At 46.8% G+C, this 26,381-nt stretch overlaps 1 protein-coding gene and 1 long non-coding RNA gene across 2 annotated transcripts; one reads left to right on the plus strand and one right to left on the minus strand.

Annotated features, from left to right (window-relative positions):
- Positions 1-12,922: 12,922 nt before the first annotated feature.
- On the minus strand, positions 12,923-14,859 carry Cct8l2 (chaperonin containing TCP1 subunit 8 like 2). Its single transcript, NM_001037794.1, has one exon. It carries the CDS (start codon positions 14,654-14,656, stop codon positions 12,971-12,973), a length of 1,686 nt encoding a protein of 561 aa, NP_001032883.1. The 5' UTR covers positions 14,657-14,859; the 3' UTR covers positions 12,923-12,970.
- A 3,877-nt stretch (positions 14,860-18,736) lies between these two features.
- On the plus strand, positions 18,737-20,047 carry LOC134486540 (uncharacterized). Its single transcript, XR_010065736.1, has 2 exons — positions 18,737-18,871; positions 19,494-20,047. It is a non-coding gene; the product is annotated as an uncharacterized LOC134486540 (long non-coding RNA).
- Positions 20,048-26,381: the final 6,334 nt, after the last annotated feature.

A 26,381-nucleotide genomic window follows, 5' to 3' on the forward strand; every position in this document is an offset into this window, starting at 1 on the left:
GGCATTGTTAAAACAGCGTCCCGGTGTCATGCGGGGACATTCTCATCATCTGAATGAGCGAGTGGGAGAAGGGCCCCGCCGCGGTCCCCTAGGCAGCGACGCTCTGGGCGAATAAGTGTACGGGATGCTGCGTAACAGTGGCTGGACACCGGCGCCATTGTGAGGTCGAGAGCGCGGATCCGAACCTGTTATACTTCTCTGTGAGGCGGATTTGAGGCCCTTGGGCCGAGGTCAGGTCCGAGTGCAGGACAGGTAACTGCAGGAGCCCGATCCCTCCGCGACAAGTAGTGCGCTGTGCGCTTTCCCGAGCCCACGGCCGGAGCAGGAGACCGCGGATCTGGCTCCGGGCCGATCGGTGGGCGCGGGCCCGCGGGCTAGGCGGCCTTCAGCAGCCCCGAGGTTGGAGCGGGCTTGTTAACGGCAGGTGTCCGCCCCGCCCCCACCCCCGCGGGCAGGAAGAGGAAGCGGAGCCGCTGGGCCCCAGGGCCACCCGCAGGGCCTCGCGGGGCGGGAGCGCCGGAGCAACAAGAAGCGCGTGACCTAGTTCGTCCCGAAGTGGACTTGACAGGTTGTCATCGCGGCTCCCCGCCCCCACTGCCTTCCGGGTCTGGCTCCCCCTCCACCCTCGAGCTCCCATTGGCCTCACCCAGGCCGTACTCCCTACTATTGGCTTCACACCAGGGGCCACGCCCCAACCCAGCTCGCCCTGCCATTGGCCACGTGTTCCTAGAGTCCCCGCCCCCAGCCTGGCTATCCCTCCCTTTGGCCTTGCGTCGCCCCTCTTTCGGCTCGTTCGCCTATTGGCCTCTCGCGCCAGGCGCCCAGCCTCCTACGGTCCGCGGCGGATCCCAGCTGGTCCCTGTTGAGTCTGTTCCCGCGGACATTCCCGGTTTCTGTCAGCTTTTCTCCCTCTTAGCTGCGTTGCTTCCTGCTTCCTGCGGGTCTGGGATTCCAGGCCTCGATACCTGGTCCGGGTCCCCAAACTCAGTGCAGCTGCGACCGACACTTGCCTCTGGACCCCGCCCCGCCCCTTTCAACTCCTTCTCCTCCCACTCCCCACCCCCTCCCTCCGACGCACACCGCCTTCATTCCCTCACAGCTCCTTAAGCTCGGCTGAGTGGAATAGACCTCATTTCGAAATCAGGGAAAGAGAGAGGTTAAGTGATAACGTCAACATTAATACTAACTGGTTTTGGTTCCAGAAAGGGAACATTGAACGAACTGGATGGCCCAGATCATTTTTGTGGTTGTTGTTGTTGTTATAAGTGGTAGTGATTTTCTTTGGATGTGTGTTAGGTTTGGAGGGTTTTTTGAGACAGGATCTCACCTCTCTTTTTTTTTTTTTAACTGACTGGTTTAGAACTCTCTAGTTACATGGTACCTGGTATGACTGCAGAAGCCAGAGAGGGCGCCGGGTTCCTTGGAACTGCTGGTTGTAGGCCACCTGACTTGGGTGCTCCTCTGCAGGAGGAACTATCTCTCCACCTCGGGATTGAGTTTTTTAAATAATTCTCATTGTCTGCCTGTATGTCTGTGTGAGGTGCCAAATCCCGGCTGGAGTTACTGTCACAAGCTGCCATGTAGGTGCTATGAATTGAACCAAATCCTCTGGAGCAGCCAGAGCTCTGAACCTCTGAGTCATCTCTGCAGCCTCAAAACTTAGTTACTAAAGTGATCAAATTTGTTACTCCAAAAATACAGGCTGCCTTTCCTGGGTAGCAGTCAAATTTCCATTGTTTGTGCAATATTGAAATTTAAAATTTGCACGTGTACTTTTTATAATTGATCTTTTATAAAGATTTTAAATAGTTTTTGAGAGTAGGAATAAACTGATAAAACTGCACAGGTGTAATTTAGCCTCCAAGAGAAATTTATCCGAAAAGAGGAATCGTAGCCTTTGCTGGTGAGATTCCAGGCCAGTCAGAGGTATGTATTGAGACCCTGTCTTCCTGGGGTTGTCTTAATCTGCATTGTGGTAGTTCTGGTACTCCCTGCACTTGGGATTTGGGGCAGGAGAAATTCAAGGCCAGCCTCTTGGGGAATTCAAGGGAGTTCAAGGTTTGAAACCAGCTCCAAAATAAAACAGCTGCTGAGTGGTGATCCATGCTGTAATTCCAGTGTTAGGGAGGTTGAAGTTAAATCAGGAGTTCAGGGCCAGCCTGGGCTACAAAAAAACGCTGACCCACTTACTCCGCTACCCCCACACACACCCCAAAGTGGGGGTACGCAGGAAGATACTAGTGACTTCACCAGAATTACTGAAGTAGATCTTGTGTGCATCCAGGTCAGGCTCCGAAGATTGCCTGGTCAGACTCATTAAGGCATTCCTAATGGCAGAGTGACCTTTTCAACAGCCTTTCAGGCTGTCCCACCAGGTCCTCACAGCTCTCAGATCCTGGCCCGGGGAAGCCCAGTTTTCTAGAAAGTCAGCTTGTTGCTCCTGTAGTCCAGCCACACTGAGGACCTTCCCTCAGTGGTTCCCACTTTGAACTTTGCACTTGATGCTCCCTGGCTCGTCTGGAGCAGTGTTTCCTCAGACTTCTCAGGTAGCTCAGCTCAAAGTGTCAGCTGATCTGAAATAGGTCCTTTCCCTGCCCCCAACCAGGTACGTTCTGTCCTCTCCTGTTTACTTCCTTCAAAGCCTGCTGCACTGTCTGAAGCCTTCTTGTTTACTTAAAATGGCTGGTTCCCCTTCTCCCTCCAAGCTGGGCCGTTTTTATTTCCTAGGGCAGGTTTAGCAAATGCTAATAATCAAATGGATCCATGAGATGTGATCCAGTCAACAAGCAAACCAGTCTTCCTGTTGGCTTGGCCCCATGGTGTAGACACACCTGTGAATAAGAATTGGGAGCGTAGCTACTCTTGTAAACATTTTATGATTCTTTCATTTTCTTACTTTATTTCCTGTTATTTCTCGATGAGCAGAGTAAGAGGCAAGGCAATGTGGACTCAAGGACACCCTTTTGCCCACTTTGTTTCAGGCTGTGCACAGACTGCAGAGTCTGACCGGGCCTTGGCCCTGGCTGTGGCCCCAGGTGGGCAGATACTTGGCAGGCAGCCCCTTTTTCCCCAGGGCAGTTCCAGGCTCTGCTGGATGCTAGTTCCAGTGGGGGAGGGGAAGGAATCCGGTTCCCAGTGACTGGTCTTGGATCCCAGCTGCAGCCCTGGAGGTGGTTATGTGTCACCCCAAAGGGCAGGAAGGCAGGAAAAAGAGGTTCTTCTCTCTGCCCCTCTCCAGCACTTTTTCCATGGCTGGACCTGTCTGGTCTTTCTATCTAGACACAGGCTTTGTCTAGGATAGTCATAAAGCAGCTGCCCCAGAGTTTAAATATAGCACTACCTGCCCCAAACATGCAGGGTGAGCTTGGTGATGGCTGGTTAACTTTGGGTCTCTGTGATTCCATGTCTTTGCCTGTGTGTCAGTTTTAGGAGTAAAGACACAAGCTTGCATTCGCTCACAACTACCCAGTCCCAAGCTGGGTGGTGGCATGTAGAAGCAGGCTGGTCATGGGGTCACAGCTAGCCTCAGTAGCCATGGGAAGTAGAGGCCAGCCTGGCCTACATGAGACCCTTTTATAAATAAGAAACACTTCAAACCAGACCATCTCAAACAAGAATCCTGTGGGTATGGGAAAAATTTGGGAGAATGTGGCAGGAGGGGAAAACATGATCAGAATATATTGTATGGAAAAAATCTACTTTTAATAAAATTTCTGTGGAGTTAAAACTTTCCGTCCAAGTCCATTGTCATAGAGTTGCTCCCAGCTATGTGGACTGACCCAGGAGCTCCGGGAAATTCAGCAAGGATGAGTACAGCTCCTGCTCTAAGGTGCTCTGCTTCCTGCATTCCAGGCCAGAGTTCCCCTGCCCTGGGGAATAGGACCTGTTGAACAGATCACGCCCTGGGGCAGGGTAGAGACAGGGTGGGACCGGTGTGTGCAGGATAGTCACGTGGTCCTCTCCCGACACCGGGAACCTACCTTGGGATTGGAATAGGTTTTGAGCGCTGCAGTGTCCCTGTCCTTAAGGGCTACTAGAATAGTGGAATGTAAGAACTAACGGTTTAGGAGAATTAGCTGGTCATAACTGGATTATCTCAGGTCCCTGGAGGACGGCTAGTCTACCCTACTAGTCTTAAAGGACTATCAGCGTAGTCGTCTCAGATGAATCATATTGAAGGGTGGACACAGTTTAGAACGGGAGGGGTTTGGGAGCCGCACTGCACAGTATTCCTGCTGCAGGCTGTGAACTGCCAGCCACCCCAACTCCATACTGGTCTCACCTTCTTCCTATCAAGTGAGGCTAATAATACTGGTCTTAACTAAGTCCAGTCTTGGGAAAATAACTCACTTGGACTGTTCTGAGGAGGAGAAGGGACACATATGTTCAGTGGGTAAACTTCTCCTGATGCAAGAGGACCTGAACCGGTCTTTGCAGTCATCCTCCATCTAGACCTGTGGCGAAGATGGCGATGCCTGCTTCTCCAGTGGAGCTCTGGGTGTCCCCAAGAGAGTAGGTGGGAAAGAAGGCTCTTAGAACCAGAGTTGGTTTAATAGCTATGCACCAGGGCTGTCTCTCCCTGCGCCCCTGGTTTAAGAGGGCAAATGTTACGTTCAGGAAGACGCAGCCTGTTGCAGGGTATTTTATGATTTGTCTCCCTGGGGTAGTTTTGGTCTTTCTAAACTGATTTACCAAAAAATGTAACGTTCGAGATGGTGGGTACTGCTATGCTGGAGAAAACTGAAGAGGCTGGAGGAGACAGAGAACTGGGTGTATCCCCTGCTTCAACCCCTCTGCTGTTTGGATGGCCAAGGGACACAGCAGGTGTGCTATGGCTCTGAGCTGGTTTGGACCTTGAGGACTGCAGCCTGAGTCTATCCTCGGTCCCAGAATGCATCTCTCCTGGACTACATCTGTAGCTTCAGAGACCTTGGTCAGGGTGATGGAGGGTGGACTCTGTCCTGTGACCCTCATCAGTCAGAGCTCCATGTGAGGTCTCTTCAGGGCCACTGCACCTACTTCACTTATCAAAAAGACAAGAGGGGAGAGCTTTTGTAAGAACATCTGAGATCTAACTGGAGAGCCACCAAATGGAGTATCTGGTACTAATTAATTTCAAGCCTTGAGGAGCCCAAACTCACAACAGGTACATCTCTGTGACTTTCTCTTATTCTCTCCCTGGCTCTCTGCCTGCCTGCCTGCCTGCCCTCCTTCCTTCTTGCTTTCTTGGTGCCTTTCCTCTCCCTAACCCTCAGTGTGTGTGTGTGTGTGTGTGTGTGTGTGTGTGTGTGTGTGTGTGTGTGTGTGTGTGAGAGAGAGAGAAAGAGAGAGAGAGAGAGAGAGAGAGAGAGAGAGAGAGAGAGAGAGAGAGAGAGAGAGAGATCTTTAATCCTAGTACTTAGGGGGAAGAGGCAGACAGATCTCTCTTCTAGGGTTCTAGGCTGTGTCCCAGGCCAGAACAGTAACAAGGCTATGGAGAGGGTTGGGTAATTAAGAGCATCGGTTGCTTTTCCAGAGGACCAGGGTTCTGTTTCCAGCACCCACATAGCAACCACAGCCCTCAGAGGAGCAGAGGCAGGATGCCAGCCTGGTCTACGGAGTGAGTTCCAGGACAGCCAGGGCTACACAGAGAGACCCTGTCTTTAAAAAACAAAGAAAAAAATAAGCATTTGCTGCTCTTGCAGAGGACCTACACTCAGATTCCAGCACACATGTGGTGACACACCTGTGTGTAACTCCACATCTGACACCCTTTCCTGACCTGCACAGACTCTGCACACATGTGGCGTGTCACACACAGGAAAAAACACTCATACACATAAAATAATACCTTTTTCTTTTCTGGTTTTTCAAGACAGAGTTTCTATGTGTAGCCCTGACTCTCTTGAAACTCACTCTGTAGACCAGGCTAGCCTTGAACTCATAGAGTTCTGCCTCTGCCTCCTGAGTACTAGGATTAAAGGAATGAGCCACGCCCTGCCCATTAAAAATATCTTTAATAAATTCTTCAACTCTGCTTCAAAATAACTAGGCCTGGAATTCTTTCCTGTGTCAAAGCCACAAATCCCAGGTTTGCCTGAGTCATGGTCCCTGAAAGATTAAGGGAGCTCTTCAGGCTGTTGTGAGTGGCAGTGGGGAGCTAAGTTTCTGTCCCCCTCCTTTTTAAGGATACTAACAAGAGGAAGGGGGTGGTAGATGTGACTATTTTCAGAGTCCATGTATCTGTATAATTCACCTAAAGGGCTCAGGACACTCTGCTGGTCAACAGGCCAACAACCACCTTCAGTCACCCTGGCAGACAGAGGCATGGGAACCTACCTTCCCACCACCCTCCATCTTCCTTCCTCCCTTCTTCCCTTCCTCCCTTCCTTCCCTGTCTCCTTCCTTCCTTTTTCCTTTTATTTTCTTGCTACTTTCAAAAGAAAGATGTACAAACGACGAACAAAAGGTGCTAGGGAGTAATGGTGCACCCGTCTAACCCAGGAGCGCTGGAAGCAGAGGCAGTGGATCTCTGAGTGTGAGGCCACACTGTTCTACAAAGTGAGTCCCAGGAGAGCCAGGGCTGTACAGAGCAGCCCTGTCTCAAAACCAAACAAACATATGGCACGTATGTGCTTTACCTGCATGTATGCACAGGCGCTATATGCAGGATTTGTGACTGAGGAGGCCAGAGGAGGGTATCTTGTCCCCTGCATGCTGGAGCTAGAATTGTGAGCCACCATGTGGATGCTGGGACTCAAACCTGACCTAAGCAAGAGCAGCCAGCCAGTGCTCTTAACCGCTGAAGCATCTCTCCAGCCCCATTTTCTTGTTTTGAGACAGTTTCTCACACTGTCCTTCAACTCCACCCATATTTGAAGATGACCTTGAACTTTTTGTTTTATTTGGTCTTTTGAGATAGGGTTTCTCTATGTATCCCTGGGACTTGCGCTGTAGGGCAGGCTGGCCTTGAACCGCCTCTCTCTGCCTCGGGAGTGCCACTAATGCCTGGCTGACCTTGAACTGTAACCCTCTAGTCTCCCTGATCTCAGCCTGTGACACCACACCTAGCAGTGCACGCTTTACTGCGCTGCTATTTCTGTTTCCTGTCACCAATGATGGTTCTCCTCTTCTCAATAGTGCTGGCCATTTCACCAGATCAAAGCAAAGTCCCACAGAGGAAAGCTCGCCATCTGCTATGCTGCCATCGGACAGGCTCCCCAACTCCTCTTTAAAGACAAATTTCAATGACATTTGTGCATATTTTCACAAGTTTCTATTAGGTTCCAACAATTGAGGCAAGAACAGATGAGATTAAAAATCGAACGGAAAAAGCACCAAAGGTAGCTTTAGGAGCTTTTTTTCTATGAAAATACGAGGTAGTTCCGCTGCCTTTTGTAAACAGTACAATAATAATAATAGACACCATCAAGGTGAACATGGGCATGGAACGGGAAGGGATGCTTGTCTTCACGAGGATCTTTGACTTTGTCTGACATAACTTACCCTCTCCTGAGGAGAATTGCTAGCACAGAACTCGGGGTGCCTGCCGAGAGGATAAACACAGGGAAGCAGCCACACACGGTAAGGGCCCTTTGGTATTCTGTACTTAGTAGACACTGGAAGCCAAGACTGCGGGGTGTGTGTGTGTGTGTGTGTGTGTGTGTGTGTGTGTGTGTGTGTGTCTTGAACATACGGTCACAGTCACTAAGTTCATATATGCCTATCCCGTTGTTTTTTGTGAGTCCGTTGATGTGAAGAGGCACCGTGACCATGGCAACTCTTATAAAGGAGAACATTTGAGGGTGGCTTGCAGTTTCGAAGGTCCAGTCCATTATTATCATGGAGGGAAACATGGCAGCATGCAGTCCGACTGGTGCTGCAGGAGCTGAGGGTTCTACATCTTGATCAGAAGGCAACAGAAGGGCACTCTTCCACAATGAGTGGAGCTTAGAGCATAGAGTCCACTGGTACAGCGACACACTTCCTCCAACAAGGCCACAACTACTCCAACAAGGCCACATCCTACTAACAGTGGCCAAGTATTCACATACTTGAGGCTGTGGGAGCCACTCCTATTCAAACCACCACACCTGTTTTGTCTGAAAAATGCTGTTTCCTTGAAATCGTCCCTTTTTTTTTTTCTTTTTAAGGCATAGGGCATAGAAATCAATAATGACTAAGCAATCTTCTTAGCCCTAAGACATTTAAAAAAATTTTTTTAAGTTTTTTGAGAGTTTCATGTATTTTGATCATTATCTCCCAACTCTTTTCAGAACCCACCCTGCTTTGTTCTACCCACAAAGCTCTGTGGGTTTTATTTTTGTTTTTTTGTTTTTTTCTTTTTTCAGGGTTTCTCTACATAGCCCTGACCATCCTGAAACTCATAGACTGGCCTCAAACCCACAGTGATCTGCCTGCCTCTGCCTCCCTAATGCTTGGACTAAAAGCAGGCACCACTACCCCTGACTACTCGTCTTTATATTTTTTAAAACTTCAAGACTACGTTATGCTGCCCATAATCTTGGCTGTGTGGTTGTTCTGTGTGAGAGTGATCTACTTACCAGTGACTATGCTGTCAGTCTCTTTCCAGGCACTGAAAACGACCAGTAGCTCCTCAGCTACGCTAGGGTCTCATGGTTAGCTTACCTATCCATGCCGGGATGTAGTCTGCCTTGGCCTTTCAGAGATGATGTGCAAGCTGTTATAGTTCCTAGGCTGAGTTCACATTTGTAGCCATCTTGATATGTCCAGAAGACACATGTCCTCGCGGCTCCCACTCCTCTCCTGCAATGATCCCTGAGCCTTGGTGGACGTAATCGTATAGATGTTCCTTTCAGGGCTGAGCACTTTGCAATGTCTTCTCTGCATCTGGCCAGTTGTGGGTCACCGTTAACCACCATCGGCTGCAAACAGCAGCATCTCAGAAGAGGTTTGAGAGATTCATCGGTCTGTTTGTGTAATGGTTCACTAGGTTCCATATAGAAATGTAACAGTAGTAGGTTCTCCTGTAGGGCCTGAGACCTGTCTAGCCAGGTAATGGTGCCAGGTATGAGTTTCTTCTTGGGGTGGTGGACTTAAATCCAATCAGAGAGTGCTTGTTTACTCCTGTGATCTGCTTATCTATCTGCCTGTCTGTCTATCATCCATCTATTTGTTTTTTGTTTTTTTTTTAATATTTTATTTATTATATATTTGAGTACACTGTAGCTGTCTTCAGACACACCAGAAGAGGGCATCAGATCTCATTACAGATGGTTGTGAGCCACCATGTGGTTGCTGGGATTTGAACTCAGGACCTCGGGAAGAGCAGTCGGTGCTCTTAACCACTGAGCCATCTCTCCAGCCCCCCATCCATCTATTTGTATATCATCTATCTACCTACCTATGTACCTGTCTTATTTTTTTGAGGCCTGGAACTTACTATGTATACCAAACTGCTTTGAATTCACAAAGTCCAGTATTAGACAAGCATTCTTTTTTTTTTTTTTTTTTTTTCCTCCAGAGCTGAGGACCGAACCCAGGGCCTTACCCTTGCTAGGCAAGCACTCTACCACTGAGCTAAATCCCCAACCCCTAGACAAGCATTCTTAACTGAGCTGTGCGCTGTCTACAGGCCTGGTTCTTTTGAATTCTGGCTTTCACAAGCCCTTGGCCTGTATGCCAGCAGTGCTTGGCCTGTGAGGCCGGGTAAAGGATGCTGAAAAGGAGACCTGAAAAGGAGGGCCTCTTGGGAAGGGTCCTCGTAGGTATGGGGTAGGGGCAAGGCAGCCTCTACCTCCTCTTGTACATGAACGTGTGCTCTCCATCCCCACCTCACCCCTATTTGGAATGCCTAATGTTTTTCTTCAGGACTGCAAGACTTTTGCGGAGGAAGGTTTGGACACAACACATTCCACTACCTAAACAGGGTGCTGTCCCCACCAGGTCAGCCTCTTCCCTTAACTAGAAGTTTCCATTCTTGTTCTGTTTTTCTGCATCTTGCCATCTACTTACAGTTCATCAGAGCAACCCACAGAGAGGCAGGCATGAGAGTGATGCTGGGAAGGGCCTGGCAGGTCCACCAGAATGGGGACAAACCCCAGGTGTTGGCACTTCTGGGATAGAATAAAAGTGTGTCAAAATCAGACACGGAGCCAGCCAGCAGCCAAGGCTGGAGAACTGAGGCCTTGGGAAGAGACCTCCATTCTATAGCTCCAGAAGCAGAAGGGGCTCTGCCAAACTGAGGTGAAGTTCTGGTCTTCTTGTCCATTACCAGGAGAAGTGCTGGGAGCCCTGTGTCGGGAGGGGACATGGGTATTCCTAAGGGCCTTGCTACTCTGGTTCTAGGATGGACAGACACATTGCTGTGGAAGTGCCACCCAGGCCACTGCTCCTCGAGCTCTCAGCTGTCCATCAGCCCAATGCTCGCTCACACTGCTGCCTCTCAGATGCAGCATGAAGTGGAGAGAGCTCAGGGCAGGCTGCCAGATGGAGATGGCCGTCAGCCCAGGCTAAAGAACCTGAGGACACAGAGGCACTGACAGGGTGGAGAAAGCTACAGCATCTGCCCAGCACACAAGGGCCTGGGGTCCATCCGTCTGTGGAGCGGAGTGAACAGGTAGATCTGAGTTACATGCAGGTCTCGTTAGCTGCACTCTTCAGGCCCTCTTCCTCCAGCCCTGCATGTAGCCATGCAACTGGCTGACACCTTTGCTCTTGTGTGATATCAGTGTCCCTTGGGGTTAAATTTGTGTTCTCACATCTATGCCAAGTCTGAATGCCTGAAGACTTACAGCTTCTCGTGTGCTACTGCATGACTGTAATGTCACTCTTTGGAATCTTAGATTTATAACTGAAATGAAGAATCATCTTCAAATTGTTACAAAATAATCATGGCCTTTCTTATTTCATGTGTGTGTGTATGTGTGAGTGTGTGTATGTGTGAGTGTGTGTGTATGTGTGAGTGTGTATTTGTGTGTGAGTGTGTGTATTTGTGTGTGTGAGTGTGTATGTGTGTATGTGTGAGTGTGTGTGTATGTGTGTGTATTTGTGTGTGTGTGTATATTTGTGTGTGTATGTGTGTGTGTATTTGTGTGTGTGTATGTGTGAGTGTGTGTATATGTGTGTATGTGTGAGTGTATGTGTGAGTGTGTGTATATGTGTGTATGTGTGAGTGTATGTGTGAGTGTGTGTGTATGTGTGTGTATTTGTGTGTGTGTATGTGTGAGTGTGTGTATATGTATGTGTGAGTGTGTGTATGTGTGAGTGTGTGTATATGTGTGTGTATGTGTGTGTGTATTTGTGTGTGTATGTGTGAGTGTATGTGTGTATGTGTGTGTATATATGTGTGTGTGTAAGTGTGTGTGTGTGTGTAAGTGTGTGTGTGTGTATACTCACACATGTGCCATAGCAAGTACACAGTGCTCAAAGGACAGTTTGTAGGAGTCAGTTCTCTCCTTCCATCTTGTGGGTTCTAGGGCAACTCAGGTCATTAGGCAGAAAGCATCTTTCCCTGATGAACTATCTCACTTTGTCCAAATGATGTCTAATGAAAAAAGACGAGGACTGGGTGAGGGGAACCATAATCAGAATATATTCTGTAGCTGGCCAGTGGGAGCACACCGGTAATCACAGCACCGTGGAGGCAAAGGCAAGGGACCTCTGTGTGTTCAAGGCCAGTCTGGTCTACAGAACTAGTGACTGCCAGGGCTACATAGAAAAACTCTTTCTCTAAAAATAAATAAATAAATAGGAAAAAAAAGAAAAATAAGGAAAAAAACCCAAACCAATAAAAATACAACTTAAATTAGTTTGCTTATGGCTCCTTTTCCTGTGTTTTTTTTTTTATTTTGTTTAAAATACTGTCTTTTAAAAAAAAAATAGGGGTTGGGGATTTAGCTCAGTGGTTCGGTCCCCAGCTCCAAAAAAAAGAAAAAAAAATAATTGAGGGTGACTGGCCACTGTTTTATGTTGGAACTGGTGCTTTTGGAGTGTTACAGTGTTGTCTAGACATAAATCCACACATGCTGATACCATAGAAGGGACATTCAGTTTCTCCCTCCCCTAAAATCCATACATTCTCCTTCTCCCCTCTTCTCTCTTCTCTGAGGCAAGGTCTTATATAACGAACCTGTCCCCAATGAGTAGCTGAAGGTGACCTTGAACTTGTGCTCTGCCTATCTCTAACACTGGAGTGCTGTTTTTGTTTTTTTGTTTTTTTGTTTTTTTTGTTTTGTTTTGTTTTTGAAACCCGCCTTATTTACAAAGTCCAAACTGACCTGGAACTCTCTATATGCCTGAGTCTCACATTGACCTGCTTTTGAACTCACCTCCCAGTTGCCGGAATTACGGATTTTCATCTTTGTTGTTCTGCAGCCTGACTTCATGTGCCAGGGGAGAGACAGCTCCGTGGTTAAGAGCACTGGCTGTTCTTCCAGAGGACTTGGGTTCCATTCCCAGCACCCACACACTCTTCACAACTGCCTGCAACTCCAGTTCCAGGGGAGATGACACCTTCTTCTGAACTCAGTGGGTCCCTCACCTCCTGCACACACCCATACCCACACATCAACACACACACACACACACACACACACACACACACACACACACACTGCATCTTTTAGAAATGGGCCCTAGAGGGTGTGGTGGTGCACACCTTTAATCCCTACGAATTCTGGGAAGCAGAAGCAGAAGCAGGCAGATCTCTGAGAGTTCTAGGCCAACCTGGTCTACAAAGCCAGTTTCAGAATAACCAGGCTATTACAGAGAAACTCTGCATCAAACAAAACAAAAACAACAAACCAAAACCAAAAAAACAAAAAAACAAAATAAAACCAAAAAAAAAAAAAAAAAAAAAAGAAAGAGGAGAGAGAGAAGAAAAAAAAAGCAAGAAAGAGAAAGGAAAAAGGAAGAAACTGGAAGCTCCAGACATGAGGGACAGAAAAGGAAAACACCTACATTTTGGAGGTCACTTTGCAATCCTGACCATTCTTTATTTAGTGTGTCACTATTCGTACTTTCCAAAGAATTTTGCTCTCAGGGGTGAGGATGTGTTTGCGTTCTGTGCGGATTGGGGGATGAGTCTGTACCTAGGAGTCTTTCTGGCCACTATAATCTGGTCCACAGTCACCAGCTGCTGTACCAGCCCAGTGACTGCTTGTAACCCTTGGGCTTTGGTCCTCAGTATGTCCCATATACCTTCCTGAGCCACATTTACTAAGCCGTCTGTTCCCACTCCGATGACAAAGTTCCCGGCTTGGTGATACCCACTCATTTCTGCCAGCACGCTTTGGGCAGCTAAGCCTGCATTCTCTGCCAGGGTTTTAGGCAGAGAACTCAGGGCTTGAGCAAATGCTTGGAAGGCCAGACCATTGGGGCCATCCAGTCGACTTCCTTTGTCTACCAGCATTCTCGCCAGAGCCATCTCTGTGGCACCGGCTCCTGGCAGCAGTCTGGGATCTTGACACAGCTGAGAAAATGCATCTATGCCGTAATAGACAGCCTGCTCCGCACCCCGAAGTCCCTGGATGGTGGGTCCCCTGAGGACCACTGAGAGAAAAGGTGCAATCTCACGTTCCCACTCAAACATTATCAGGGCACTCTCTCCAAACTCCATCCTGTAAACCTTGTGGCACTTCCCAGGCTCCAGGGGAGGAAGGATCCGATTGAGCAGAGGAACACCCAGCTTATCACTCAAGTAGACAATCTCCTTTCGGGACTTGACTTGAATCACCATGACGCCACAGTAGTCAGCCTGGTCCACCGACCTCTCATTAACTTCCCCCAAGACAACTGCCACGTTAATGCCCATCATGGCCAGTTCGGCTATTTCCATTTCCACTTGTTCAGTTTGTTTCCGAAATCTTATCAGTTCTTCCGGGCTGGAGAGACGGAGTGTGGCCGGCGCAAATGGATTTGAAGGACCAAAGGGACAATTGAACAGGGCCACCCTGGCATCGTTTAGCACCTCAGTCTTTCGTCCACAGAGTTTCCCGCATATTGCTATTCCAGGGATAATTCGGGAATCAGTCAGTATCCCACCCTGAAGTATGCACACTACAATGCTCTCGGGCTTGAAGCTGCCGTTTGGCTCCCTGCTAATCCAGCAGGCTTGTGCTACGAGCTTGGTTAAATACTCTGCGTTGGACAGGGTGTGGGTACTCATCACAGAATAGAGGGCCCAGGAAGGGTCTTCCAAAGGCCCTAGAGAGCAGATGGCCAGGGAAGGTAGAGCGGTCAGGACTTCTGCTGTGGCTGTGACAAAGGCCTCCCGGAGCTGGGCTGGAGTTAGGCCGGCCCACAGAAGGTACTGGGCCTGTTCCAGCAAGGCTTCTGTCAGGAGAACAACAAAGGCCGTGCCATCCCCCGTGTTCTCTGCCTGGGTTTGGGCTAATTCTTGAACAAACCGGGCAGCTGGGTGCTCCAGCTCCAGAGCCTTGAGAATGGCAGCAGCATGACCTGTACAAACCGTTTCTCCCTGGGCACTCACCAGAAACTTCTGCAGGCCATAGGGACCATAACAAGACCGGATGATACTGGCTAGGGTCTGAGCTGCGGCTGTGGCCCTCAGTATGCATAATGGTTCTTCTCCTTGAGATTCGGGGTTTTTCTCTAGGCCTAGCTTCAGTCGCTGGGGCAGTTCTAGGTCTGATTGAACTTTGGTTTGCGTGACCTGGGAAGAGGAGACCGCCATGGGTTAGACTAGCCGTTAGAAGCACTCTAGAGATGGCGATAGGCACACGCTTGGCATCTATCTTTGAAACTGCTCCAGAAGTCAAATGCACATCACCTGCCACACGCAGAAGCGGCCCAGAAGTGGGCCTCCACCTCGCACCCAAGGGTGAGGTGCAGAGAACTCAGTTCCAGACCCATCTCCAAAGCTGAGTCTGAGTAAACAAGGCTCTGGGGAACTCTGACCTACATGAGCTAGATTGCCCCTCTGATGAAGTCACAAAGTAGCAAATGGAACCAGAGACAGGGAGTGAAGTCACAGAGGGACAGTAAGCATGAGGAGACCCTGATAGCAGCAACAAAACCCAACAAAATACCTTTACTGTTGAAAGTTCAGAAACACTTCTAGTTCCTAACGACGACTGTCTTGGCTGTTTTGAAGGAACTGAGGTTCCCAGTGTCCCACATAGCACCAAAACCAAGATCAGAAGTAATCTGCTGGAGGTATTACTGTGCCGGCACTCAAACTGTACTATAGAGCTGGAGTGCAGAAATGCCATGGTGTTTGGTGTTTTGGGTGGTGTACTGGGTGGCGGTGGCATTTGCCTTTAATCCCAGCACTTAGGAGGCAGAAGCAAGCAGATTTCTGTGAGTTCAAGGACATCCTGATTTATAGCCAGGGCTGTCACACAGACAAATCCTGGCTCGAAAAACCAAAAATCAAACCCCAACCAAAGAAAGCCCAGAAATAACAGTAAAACATGGCACAATTGGCTGTGTGGTTTGTTCCTGTGATCCCAGTCCTTGGAGCCTGTGGGGCCATCACACATTCCATGCCAGCCTGCAAGACAAAGAAAACAAAAAGACCAACAACAAAATATTCCCCAAACGCAAACCAAGCCCGACAGCTCTAAATTCAGTCCCCAGAAGCAGGGACAAGAGAATCCCCACAAGTCTAAAGACCACCCGATGGCTACATAGGGAGTTCTAGGCCAGCCAGAGCCGGTAGTGAGGCCGTCTTAACCAACAAAACAAAACACAAATCACAGCACACACTGCTCTTACAGAAAACCCTGAGTCCAACCCCGGCACTTACACTGGGCAGCTTACAACTGTCTCAGGCTGCAGAGGACCCACCACCTCTGGCCTCTGTAAGCACCTGTGCTCATTTGCATATGCCGCACCTCAATACTCATAATTTAAAAATAATTTAAAGAAAGGCTGGGGATGGTGGCCCACACCTTTAAAAAACTTTTTATTTCTTTATTTTTTTAAACATCTTTTTCATTTAAAACATTTTTTTTTTGTTTTTTTTGTTTTTGGTTTTTTTTTTTTTTTTTTGGTTCTTTTTTTTTTTCCGGAGCTGGGGACCGAACCCAGGACCTTGCACTTCCTAGGTAAGCGCTCTACCACTGACCTAAATCCCCAGCCTTTTTTTTTTGTTTTGTTTTGTTTTGTTTCATTTAAAACATTTTTATTTATTCTTTTAAACAGGGTTTCTCTGTATAACCTTGACTGGTTGTCCTGGAACTCACTCTATAGACCAGACTGGCCTGGAACTCACCGAGATCCACCTGTCTGTGCCTACTGAGTGCTGGGATTAAAGGTGAGTGCCCCTACTGCCACCACATAAAAAATACAAGAGAAACTCAGGAAATTGGAATTTCACATCAGACATCCCCAATCCCACTCATCTCCCTGTCCCTTCACATCCATCCTCAGCCACAGCCGCCCAAAAGAAAAGCAAACAAACGAAATCTCATGGAAGGCGTAGCATGTCATAGTCTGTCACACGGTACACTCATGGCCTACACATCTTTACTTGCAAATGTTTACTGCAGTGAGTCTGGTTCAAGGCCTCTGGCTTCTGCCACACTGTCAATACGGGGTCGTCATTGGGACTCCTCTAGAATATCCTGTCGCTGTCCTGTGTCATGGAAGCCTGCGGCTTTGGATCTGCAGGACCCCTTCACATGCTCCAGCAGTTCGTAGGTGGAATCGGTATTGGGGTGGGCCAGCTCAGAGCCCTGGATCTGGGCTTGGGAGGTAGCCGAGTTGGTCAGCCCACCAGTTCTCATCACCAGGGCGGTCTCTTCAGCACTGCTCACCCAGGGCTGCAGCCAGCAAGAGGCAGGGCAGCCCTCCTGTTCGCATGCCCTTGGGCATGGCTTACCCACGCCACCAGGGCCAGTCCTACTGGGCTGCTCAAGCAAGGTACAGGGCCCACTCTCCTGAATACTGGTGGTCTGCACCTTTATGTCCAGCATTTGAGAGGCAAAGACAAGCAGGGCTCTACAGACTCAGCCTGGTCTGCATAGTGAGTTCTGGGCCAGCCAAGGACACATGGTGAGACTCTGTCAGGTTAGGATGCTGCACTTCTGTGGTCCCATCCCTTGGGAAACAGAGGCTGGAAGATGAGTTGAAAACTATCCTGGTCTACAGAGTGAGTTCCAGGCTAGCCAGAGACCCTATCTCGAAATGGCAATAGGACAACAAAAAGCTGCTAAAAGGGCCGGAGAGATGGCTCAGTGGTTATGAGTAAGACAGCTACAGTGTACTTATATATAATAAATAAATAAATCCTTTAAAAAAAAGCTGTTGCAAAGAAAGACGTGAAGCCTCCACCTGGCCCTTCTGGCCTTTACTCCTGCTGGGTTTGGTGGAGTAATAATGTCTATGATGTAATCTCACAGACACTTCTTCAGTACCCACTGTGGTCAGTACCAGATGAAGTGCACAGGCAAGACTTGGAAACTCACAGAGGAAACAGGTTATAGGAAAGGAACCCAACTTTTTTATTTTTTTCCTTTTTTTCAGAGCTGGGGACCGAACCCAGGGCCTTGCGCTTGCTAGGCAAGCGCTCTACCACTGTGCTAAATCCCCAACCCGGAACTCAACTTTTGATAGGTGAGAGAGAGCCCCTGGTGGGATGACAGATGAGTCAGCTGAGGTTGGAGGAAGGTCATAACAATGCCATACATTTTCTGTTTACTGGCAGTTGTCCCTGAGAGAAACAGAACTCGGAAACTACAGCACCACAGATTGGGATAGGATGGTGGGCAACTATTTTGACTTCCTTCTCTCTCTAAAGATATGCTTTTGTTCTTTTTAAAGTTAGGTATATGTGTATACAGGTGTTCCTGTAGGCCAACAGTGTCAGATCCTCTGGAGCTGAGCTATAGGCAGTTGCAAGCCGCCTGATGTGGGTGCTGGGAATTGAATTCAGGACCTTTGGAAGAACAGTCATTGCTCTTAACCACTGAGCCATCTCTCCAGCCTCTCCCTACCCCCTAATCAAATAAGCAAGCAAACAAAAAACCTACTTGGGGCTGGACCGATGATGGTTTGACAGTTAATTCCACTTGCTGATCTTGTAGAGGACTGGCTGAGTTCCCAGCACCCGCATGGCAGCTCACAACTGCCTCTGATTCTAGTTCCAGGAGCTCCTATGTCATTTCTGGTCTCCAAGAGTACATGCATGCAAGTGGTGTATAGATATATGTGTGGGCAAAACACTCAAAACATAAAACTTAATTTTTTTTCCTTCTCTCTTCTCTCTTTCTCTAAAATTTGACAGTTTCAGATGGCATGGGCTCCATTTTGTTAGTTAGTTGAAGATAACCTTGAACTTCTAATCTCATGCCTCCAACTCCAAAGTGCTGGATTGTAGTGTGTGCAGGTGTGCTCTTGGTCTTTAAACTCACCTAGATCCCCTTGCCGCTTCTTCCCTACTGTGTGATTAAAGGTGTGTGCCTTTCGGTTTCTTTTTGAACAGGTACTCTTTACTGGTCTCATAAGCCCTGTGAGCCCAGGTTGGCTCATACTCCCTGTATAGTTCAGGCTGGCCTCCAGATCAAACCTCCTTATCCTCAGCCTCATGAGACCTGGAATTCCAGGCATGTGACCTCATGATTCTGGAGAGTGTACTAGCAACAGGCTTCTGAGAGTTTGTGACACTAGGCACACAGCCTCCTGAATGTTACTGAGGCAATAATGCTTGTTAGCTTCTGTCACAAGTCCCTTGACCCACTGGGCCATCCCACTTTCCTCAGTACCCAGCTTCTTAAACTGTGGATCATGTCCTCCACTGGGATCATATATCCAAGAGTAAAAGGTTTCTGAACTGTAACAACTGAAGGTCAAAGGGTAGGGGGCCAAGAGCTCTTCTACGAGGCCTGGGTTCAAGGCAGCTCACCACCTTTCCACAGGATCCTATGCCCTCTTCTGACCTCCTCAGGTACCCACATGGAGCACATACAAACACACAGGCCAAACATGCATACACATAAAATAAATTAAATCTTATATAAGAACCAAGATTAGTTCTGTCTGATTTTATTTTACTTTTTAAGTCGTGGCCAGGAGGGTTGGCCCATGACTTTAATCTCAGCACTAAGGAGGCAGAGGTAGGAGGGTATCTGTGAGCTGGAGGCCCAGCAAGTTCCAGGACAGTTGGGACTACATCAAGAGACCCTGTCTCAAAACACAAAAGCAAGCAAACAAGCAAGCAAACACCAAAGACTTGAGGTGGGGAGGAGGCTCAGCAGTTAAAAGCACCAGCTGCTCTCCCAGAAAACTTGGGTTGAGTTTTCAGCACCTGCACAGCAGCTCACAAACTTCTTTAAGTCTAGTCCCAGACAATCTGACACCCTCTTTTGGCTTATGCAGGCAAAATTCCCACGCTCATATTTCTTTTTCCCCCAAAACAGGATTTCTCTATAGCTTTTGTTGTCCTGGAACTCACTCTGTAAAGCAGGCTGGCCTTGAACTCAGAGATCTGCCTGCCTCTGCCTCCTGAGTGCTGGGATTAAAGGCGTGTGCCACCACCGCCCAGCACAATTTTTTTTTTTAATTAAAAGGGTGTTGCCAGAGGAGGTCCAAAAAGGGTGTTGGATCCCCTGAAGCTGGAGTTTCAAGTGATTGCAAGTTGCCTGGTGTGGGGAGTGGGAACTGAACTCTGGTTGTCCGGAAGAGCAGTAAGTATCCTTAAGAGCTGAGCCATCTCTCTAGCCCCAAGTCATTTCTTTTCTTTTCTTTTTTTTTTTTTTTTGGTTCTTTTTTTTCCGGAGCTGGGGACCGAACCCAGGGCCTTGCGCTTCCTAGGTAAGCGCTCTACCACTGAGCTAAATCCCCAGCCCCGCCCCAAGTCATTTCTGACAGCTTCCTGTCTGGCAGTCTTTCTGCAGCCTGGCTTTTGAACATAGAATATGTATACTTGGGACTCTCTATACATGCCATTGTGCAATGCCACACCATTGGAAGCTGCCTGAAACACACCACACTGGAGACTACAGCATGTTATAAACTGCAGTGTTTTTACTGCACAAAGTTCTCTGCTCTTGTGAAGAAAAAAAAAAAAGGTTTAATTACAGAAAACAAAGTTTAACCTATTTTCCAATCTCTCTTCCCAGCATGTATCAACTTGTATATCACTGTATTACACAATGTTAATTCAAATGTTAGAATATTTGACTTTTAAAAAAAATTGCAATTTAAGATAATAGTCTGGGGAGGAACACAGGCTTGTAATCCTAGCACTGGCAAGATAGAAGAAGCAAGAGGATCAAGAGTTCAAGGCCACCCTTGGTTACAACATAGCTTCAAGTCTGAAGTTTGAGACATCTGTTTCAAAAACCAAGCAGAAGAGGTTAAGGGAGGCAGAGGTATGGATCTTTATGAGTTCAGGCCCAGTCTGGTCTACACAGTGAGTTCCAGGTCAGCCAGAGATACACACTTTATTGGACAAAAAAGGGCTGAGAGTAGACAAACACCAGGACGCCTTGGTCTACACCTGTCCAGAGCAGAACAGGGCCATCCTCATGGAGACAAGAGGTGAAGGGTGAACATCATCTTAAGTGGCAGTGGAAGAGATAAAAGGGTCAGGTGAAAGGGGAAGGGTCACAGGGTCACATGAGAGCCAAGACCATTTCACCTGACTGGAACTAAAAGCCATAGTCGGGAGGAACACACAGCTGGCCCAACAGTGGAAGGCAGAGGGGCTGTCTGGGTACACTGTGTCAGGCCAGGGAAGGCAAACCCTAACCTAGGGGCTGTGACTTCTGCTTCTGTCTTCAGAGAACCTAGTTGTCTTCATGGGATTTAATTTTTATTATTTTAAACTGCACACTTTTAATCCCAGCACTTAGGATGCAGAGGCAGGTGGATCTCTGAGTTTGAGGGCAGCCTAGTCTACATACGAGTGTGTTCCAAGACAGGCAGGGCTATGCAGAAAAACTCTGGAAACAAATTTTTAACAAACACGTGTGGACTGTGTGTATGTTTGCAGGTAGGTACGGGCATGTGAGTGCAGATGCCCAGGGAGGCCAAAGGTATCAACACCCTAGAGCTGGACTTGGAGAAGGTTGTGATTTGCCTGGCATGGGTCCTGAGAATCAAACTCAGGACTTCTGGAAGAGTAGCAAGTGCCCTTAAACACTTAGCCATCTCTCCAACCCCTATTTATATCTTATACCCTCCCACCCCACCCACCCACCCACAAAGTCCTCTCCTCTGTGAAGCACAGCACAGAAGAAAGTGATAAGACTGATCTTTGTGTTTGACTCCTAAGTCGGTTTCATAAATCAGGCTCCAGTAGACTTTTTTTTTTTTTTGGTTCTTTTTTTCCGGAGCTGGGGATCGAACCCAGGGCCTTGCGCTTCCTAGGTAAGCACTCTAACCACTGAGCTAAATCCCCAGTCCCTCCAGTAGACTTTTAAAAACTTATTTGGTGAGGGAAATCAAACCCAGTGTCTCATGTACTTGAAGCAAGCATTCTACCAACTACCTTCTGTCCTAACTTGTTTTTTGTTTTATCTTGTTGTAGGTAAATCTGTCTCTACATAGATCAAGACAATAGCAGAAGTGCCATGTCTCAATTTTATTTTCTTCTGAGATTGGATATCAATTTTTTTTCATGTCAAAAGATGTGGTCCAGAGTGGCAGGTCTGTGGGCTAAGCAGGTAGGAGGTAGAGTTGGGAAGAGCAGGAGTTTAAGGGCAGTTGATAGCTGGCAAGTTTAGGAAAGCCAGGGATATGTGATACCCTATCTCAAAACACAGCCATAACAAAGACACTCCTGAAGCTTGGGTGCTGATAGGCTGCTAAACACACTCTCCAACTACACACAGTGCATGCAAAGATATGTGAGCAGTGGTCAGAGATGCGGTCAGGGCAGGCTCTGGGGTATCGGGGTATCGGGGGTCTCGATACCCTTAGCCCACCTGACAGTATGTATTTTGATCTGGTAAGAAGGATGCTGCTTGGTAGTTACTCTGGTGTGGTTCCAAAAGTCATGTTGTATGGATGTGAGTTTTTACTTTTTTGGAAAGAACATGCTTTGCAGACCCTATTCACTAAGATGAGGGTATAATGGGTCATTGAGGGTCTTTAATTCAACAGGCCTCGTTTCCTATGGGAGAAGACGACACTGATACAGCAAAAGGAGATGATGAGGATTTTGCAGTCTCTGGAGTTTGTAAAGAAGATAAACCTAGGAAAGTATGTGGGAGGGAGAGGAGATAGGAGAGACTAAGACCTACCTCGTCCCATCTCAGTCACCCTTTGTTCCTTGAGAAGGTACTGCTGGCAGTGTTTCCAGGTTACCTCTTGGTCATAGTTCTCTGCTGGGCTGTCTTCTATCCTTCCACCACATTAAAACTATGGTTTTTCTTTTTTCTTTCTTTTTTCTTCTTTTTTTTTTTTTTCTATTTTTTTTTCCGGGGCTGGGGACCGAACCCAGGGCCTTGTGGTTGCTAGGCGAGCGCTCTACCACTGAGCTAAAGCCCCAACCCCAAAACTATGGTTTTATATAGATGTAAATATTTCATCTATTTGTACGTTTTTCTATGTTTACTTTTTAATTGCCTACTGGTCTTTTCATGTTTGTCTTGGCAGGAAAAAGGGTTTTGTGCACAAGGATAAAACAATATAAATTCAAAAACTTTTTTAAAAAAATATTTTTTATATATTTTTATTTTACACACATTTGTGTTTCGCCTGAATGTATGCCTGTGTGAGGCTCTCAGATTCTGGAGTTACAGATGGTTGTGAGCCATCATGTGGGTGCTGGGAATTGAACCTGGATCTTCTGGAAGAGCAGCTAACCCGCTCTAACCCACTGAGCCATCTCTCCAGGACCCTAAATTCAAAACTATTATTCATCTTTTTAAAAGTCTATATGGAACTGGGTGTATGTCAATCCTAAAGAATAGAGGGAAAGGGGTTGGGGATTTAGCTCAGCGGTAGAGCACTTGCCTAGCAAGCGCAAGGCCCTGGGTTCGGTCCCCAGCTCCGAAAAAAAGAATTAAAAAAAAAAAAAAAAAGAATAGAGGGAAAGACCAGTCACCTAAATCATCACGACCAAACTAATTAAAACAAGCAACCAATTAGAGCAAGCCTTTTATTTGTGTACATGGGCTGCCTCCCCATCAGATAGGGTTCAAGATGTCAGCACTGGATGTGAGGAAGACAAGGTCCTACAGTCCATGGGTAGGGGGGTTTCAAATGGGGGATTTGGAGGGCAAAATAGATGAGGCTACAGGAACGGAACACAAGCATAACAAGTCGGAATTACCTCCTAGGACAAAGGCATGACTGCAAGGCGGTCATAACGAGGGCGTCCAACAACTTTTTGAACAGACACGGTTGCTGCTTTCAACTGTAGCTAAGGTTACAGGTGGGGCCTAGACCAACCCCGGAGAAACAGAGATGTAATCATAGACAGGAACGAGCCTGGTTTGTCTTTACTATAAGATGGCTTTTAAGCCTACGATGCGGCTATTTTACCATGTGGTGGGTTACATTTCTCCAATCCCATCTCCGGGAGGTAAGAGCAGGCAGATCTCTGAATTCCAGGCCAATCTGGTCTAGAGAGCAAGTTCTAGGACAAAGAAATGAGCTACACGATGAGACCCTGTTTCTCTCATGAACAGAAAAGATTATGAAGTTTTAAAATTTTGTGCATGTAAGTGTTTGACTACATGTATGTCTGTGCACCAAAGGTATGTCCTCAGAGGCCACAAGAGAGCATTGGATCCCATAAGTCTAGAGTCGGAGACAGTTGTGAATCACTATGTGGATGACAGATACACTCCATCACTCCATCGCTCAGCAAGAACAGCCAGTGCTCTGGCCCCTCCCCCTTTGAATATTTTTTTTCCGGGAATGAATTTATGTCCTTGGTACGTGTTATGTAAACGTTCTACCAGTGAAGTCCATCCCCTGCAAAGTGCAACTTTAACAGTAAAAATATCAATGCTAAGTGGTAGACAGTTGCTTAACATGCACGAAGCCCTTGGTCTGATCCTCAGCACTGACTGCAAAGCAAACAAGCCCAGAATAAACAACCCCAGGGAACTTAAGATTCAGCTTTCAAGGACAAACAGGACAGCAGTCATAGTGGACCTGTAGAGAGTCCTATGGATGCGTTCAGACTAACAGCAAACACATTGCACTTTGCCAAAGACACTCAGTGGTATCTATTGATTAGCAGTTGGGAAGAAGAGATCTGGATTATGGATGTGTATGGAGTCCCTGCTCTGCTAGACTCTTAGAGAATCACTCTTGCTTTTTTTTTTTCCTTGAGATTTTTTGTTTCTGTGTCGCCAGTAATGTATTTTCTCCAGTCCTCCATCACATAAAATATATATGTATATATTTATTTATGTATGATTAAGAGCTGTGCCATGAAAGAGAGCAAAAACCACGGTATAGAAATGACAAGACCTTTTTGAGCAGTTCTTCAGAGGGGGCTGCTATAGCTATTTTGTATCTGCTGAATTTTAAAAATAGTGCCCGTTTTACCAATGCATTGTTAGGACAGGCATGATGGCCACATACATGTCTCACAGTTTGAGTTTCTGTGAACACAGTTTGTGTTCACTGTATAGTGAGAATGTCTCAAAAAGAGAAATGGGAAAAAGAAAAAAAAATAAAGTTATTAGAATATATATATATATATTTTTTTCTTTTTGAGACAGGGTTTCACTATGTAACCCTGACAAACTGGCCTCAAATGCACAGAGATCTGACTGCCTCTGCCTTGGGATTAGAGGCATGCATTATTATACCTGGCTTAATTCTTCAGAAAAGTTGTAAGGGTACCACTATATCCAGCTTCCCTCTAGTCTTTCTGATGGTTCACTTTGAGGCCTCAGACTTAAGAGATCTGCCTGGGGTTGGGGATTTAGCTCAGTGGTAGAGCGCTTTCCTAGCAAGCGCAAGGCCCTGGGTTCGGTCCCCAGCTCCAAAAAAAAAAAAAAAAAAAAAAAAAAAGAGATCTGGCTACCTCTGCCTCCTAAGTACTGGGATTAAAGGTGTGTGTGCCACTGCCTGGCTGAATCTTGTATTTTTTAATTTATTTAATAAAAACTTTCCTTTTCCCCTAAATATTTATATTTGATCAACACATATAAAAATAGAAATGACATACCAGAAACAACATAGGATATTTCATGTTTTCAAAAGTAAGAACTATGTTTAGTTGTGCGAAGCATCCATATTTTGGAAGCTTTTGCTATTTTTTTTTCTTTGTAGTCCTGGCTGTCTGGAATTTGCTTTGTAGGCCAGGCTGGTCTCAAACTCACAGATATCCACCTGCCTTAGCCTCTCAAGTGCTGGGATTAAAGGTATGTGCACCACTGCCCGGCTGAATCTTGCATTTTAAAATTTATTTAATAAAAATATTTATGGTATTTTTTAAAATTTATTTATTTAATGTATACGAGCAGTCGGAGCTCTTAACCGCTGAGTCATTTCTCCAGCCTCCAATATTTATGGTATTTTCCCACATATATGTCTGTGCACCATATGCATGTCTGCTGTCCATGGAGGTGAGAAAATGGTGTCATTTCCCATGGAACTGATGTTACAGTTGTGAGCCTCCCTGGGCTGGATTGAACCTGGGTCTTCTGGAAGAGCAGCAAATGCTTTGAGTCACGGAACTTACTATCCTCCCTACGTCTTACCTTTTTAAGATTTGTATGTGTATGTATGTGTCTGTCTATGTACATAGAATACAGGTACTACAGAAGCCAAAAGTGTGAGATGCTTTCAGGACGGGAGTTGAACTGCCTTATCTAGGTACTAGGAATGGAACCCACGTCCTGTGTATAAGCAATACAGCATCTTAACTGCTGAGTCGTCTCCTCAGTCTTTGCATTATTATGAGATAGGGTCTTATGTATATCCTAGTCTGGCTTCTAATATACTGCATGGTGCCAAAGAAATGTCAGTGAACTACTACTGATCCTCCTGCTACTGGGTGATAGGTTTGTATCATCAAGCCTATTTGATTTTGAGCTATATTTTACAATTTGTTTTTTTTAATTAAATTCTATTATCAACTTGCTCTTTTGTTTATGAATTACATTTTAATTTATGAATTACACTAATAACTACATATCTGAAGCCAAGTATCATAAGCCCTATCTTTTAAGTTTGTATCTCCCCCCCCTTTTTTTTTGTAGTTTTGGCTGGGTTGTCTTAGGAGACCATGATGGCCCCAAACTCATAGAGATCCACCTGTTTCTGCCTTTCTAGTCCTGGGATTAAAGACATGGGCCACCATACCTGGTTCCTTGCCCATTCCTCTATTTTAACCATAGCAACAACAATGTAACATTTATTCTTTTTAGATGAATACTGTTCTTATTCTAGTATCAAAAGTAAACAGTTTTATTTTAAAAGTTTATATTTCAAAGCCAGGTCCAGGGGCTGGAGAGATGACTTAGCAGTTAAGAGTACTGTTA

This window comes from Rattus norvegicus, chromosome 4 (genome assembly GCF_036323735.1).
Source record: "Rattus norvegicus strain BN/NHsdMcwi chromosome 4, GRCr8, whole genome shotgun sequence".
Classification (NCBI taxonomy): Eukaryota; Metazoa; Chordata; class Mammalia; order Rodentia; family Muridae; genus Rattus; species Rattus norvegicus.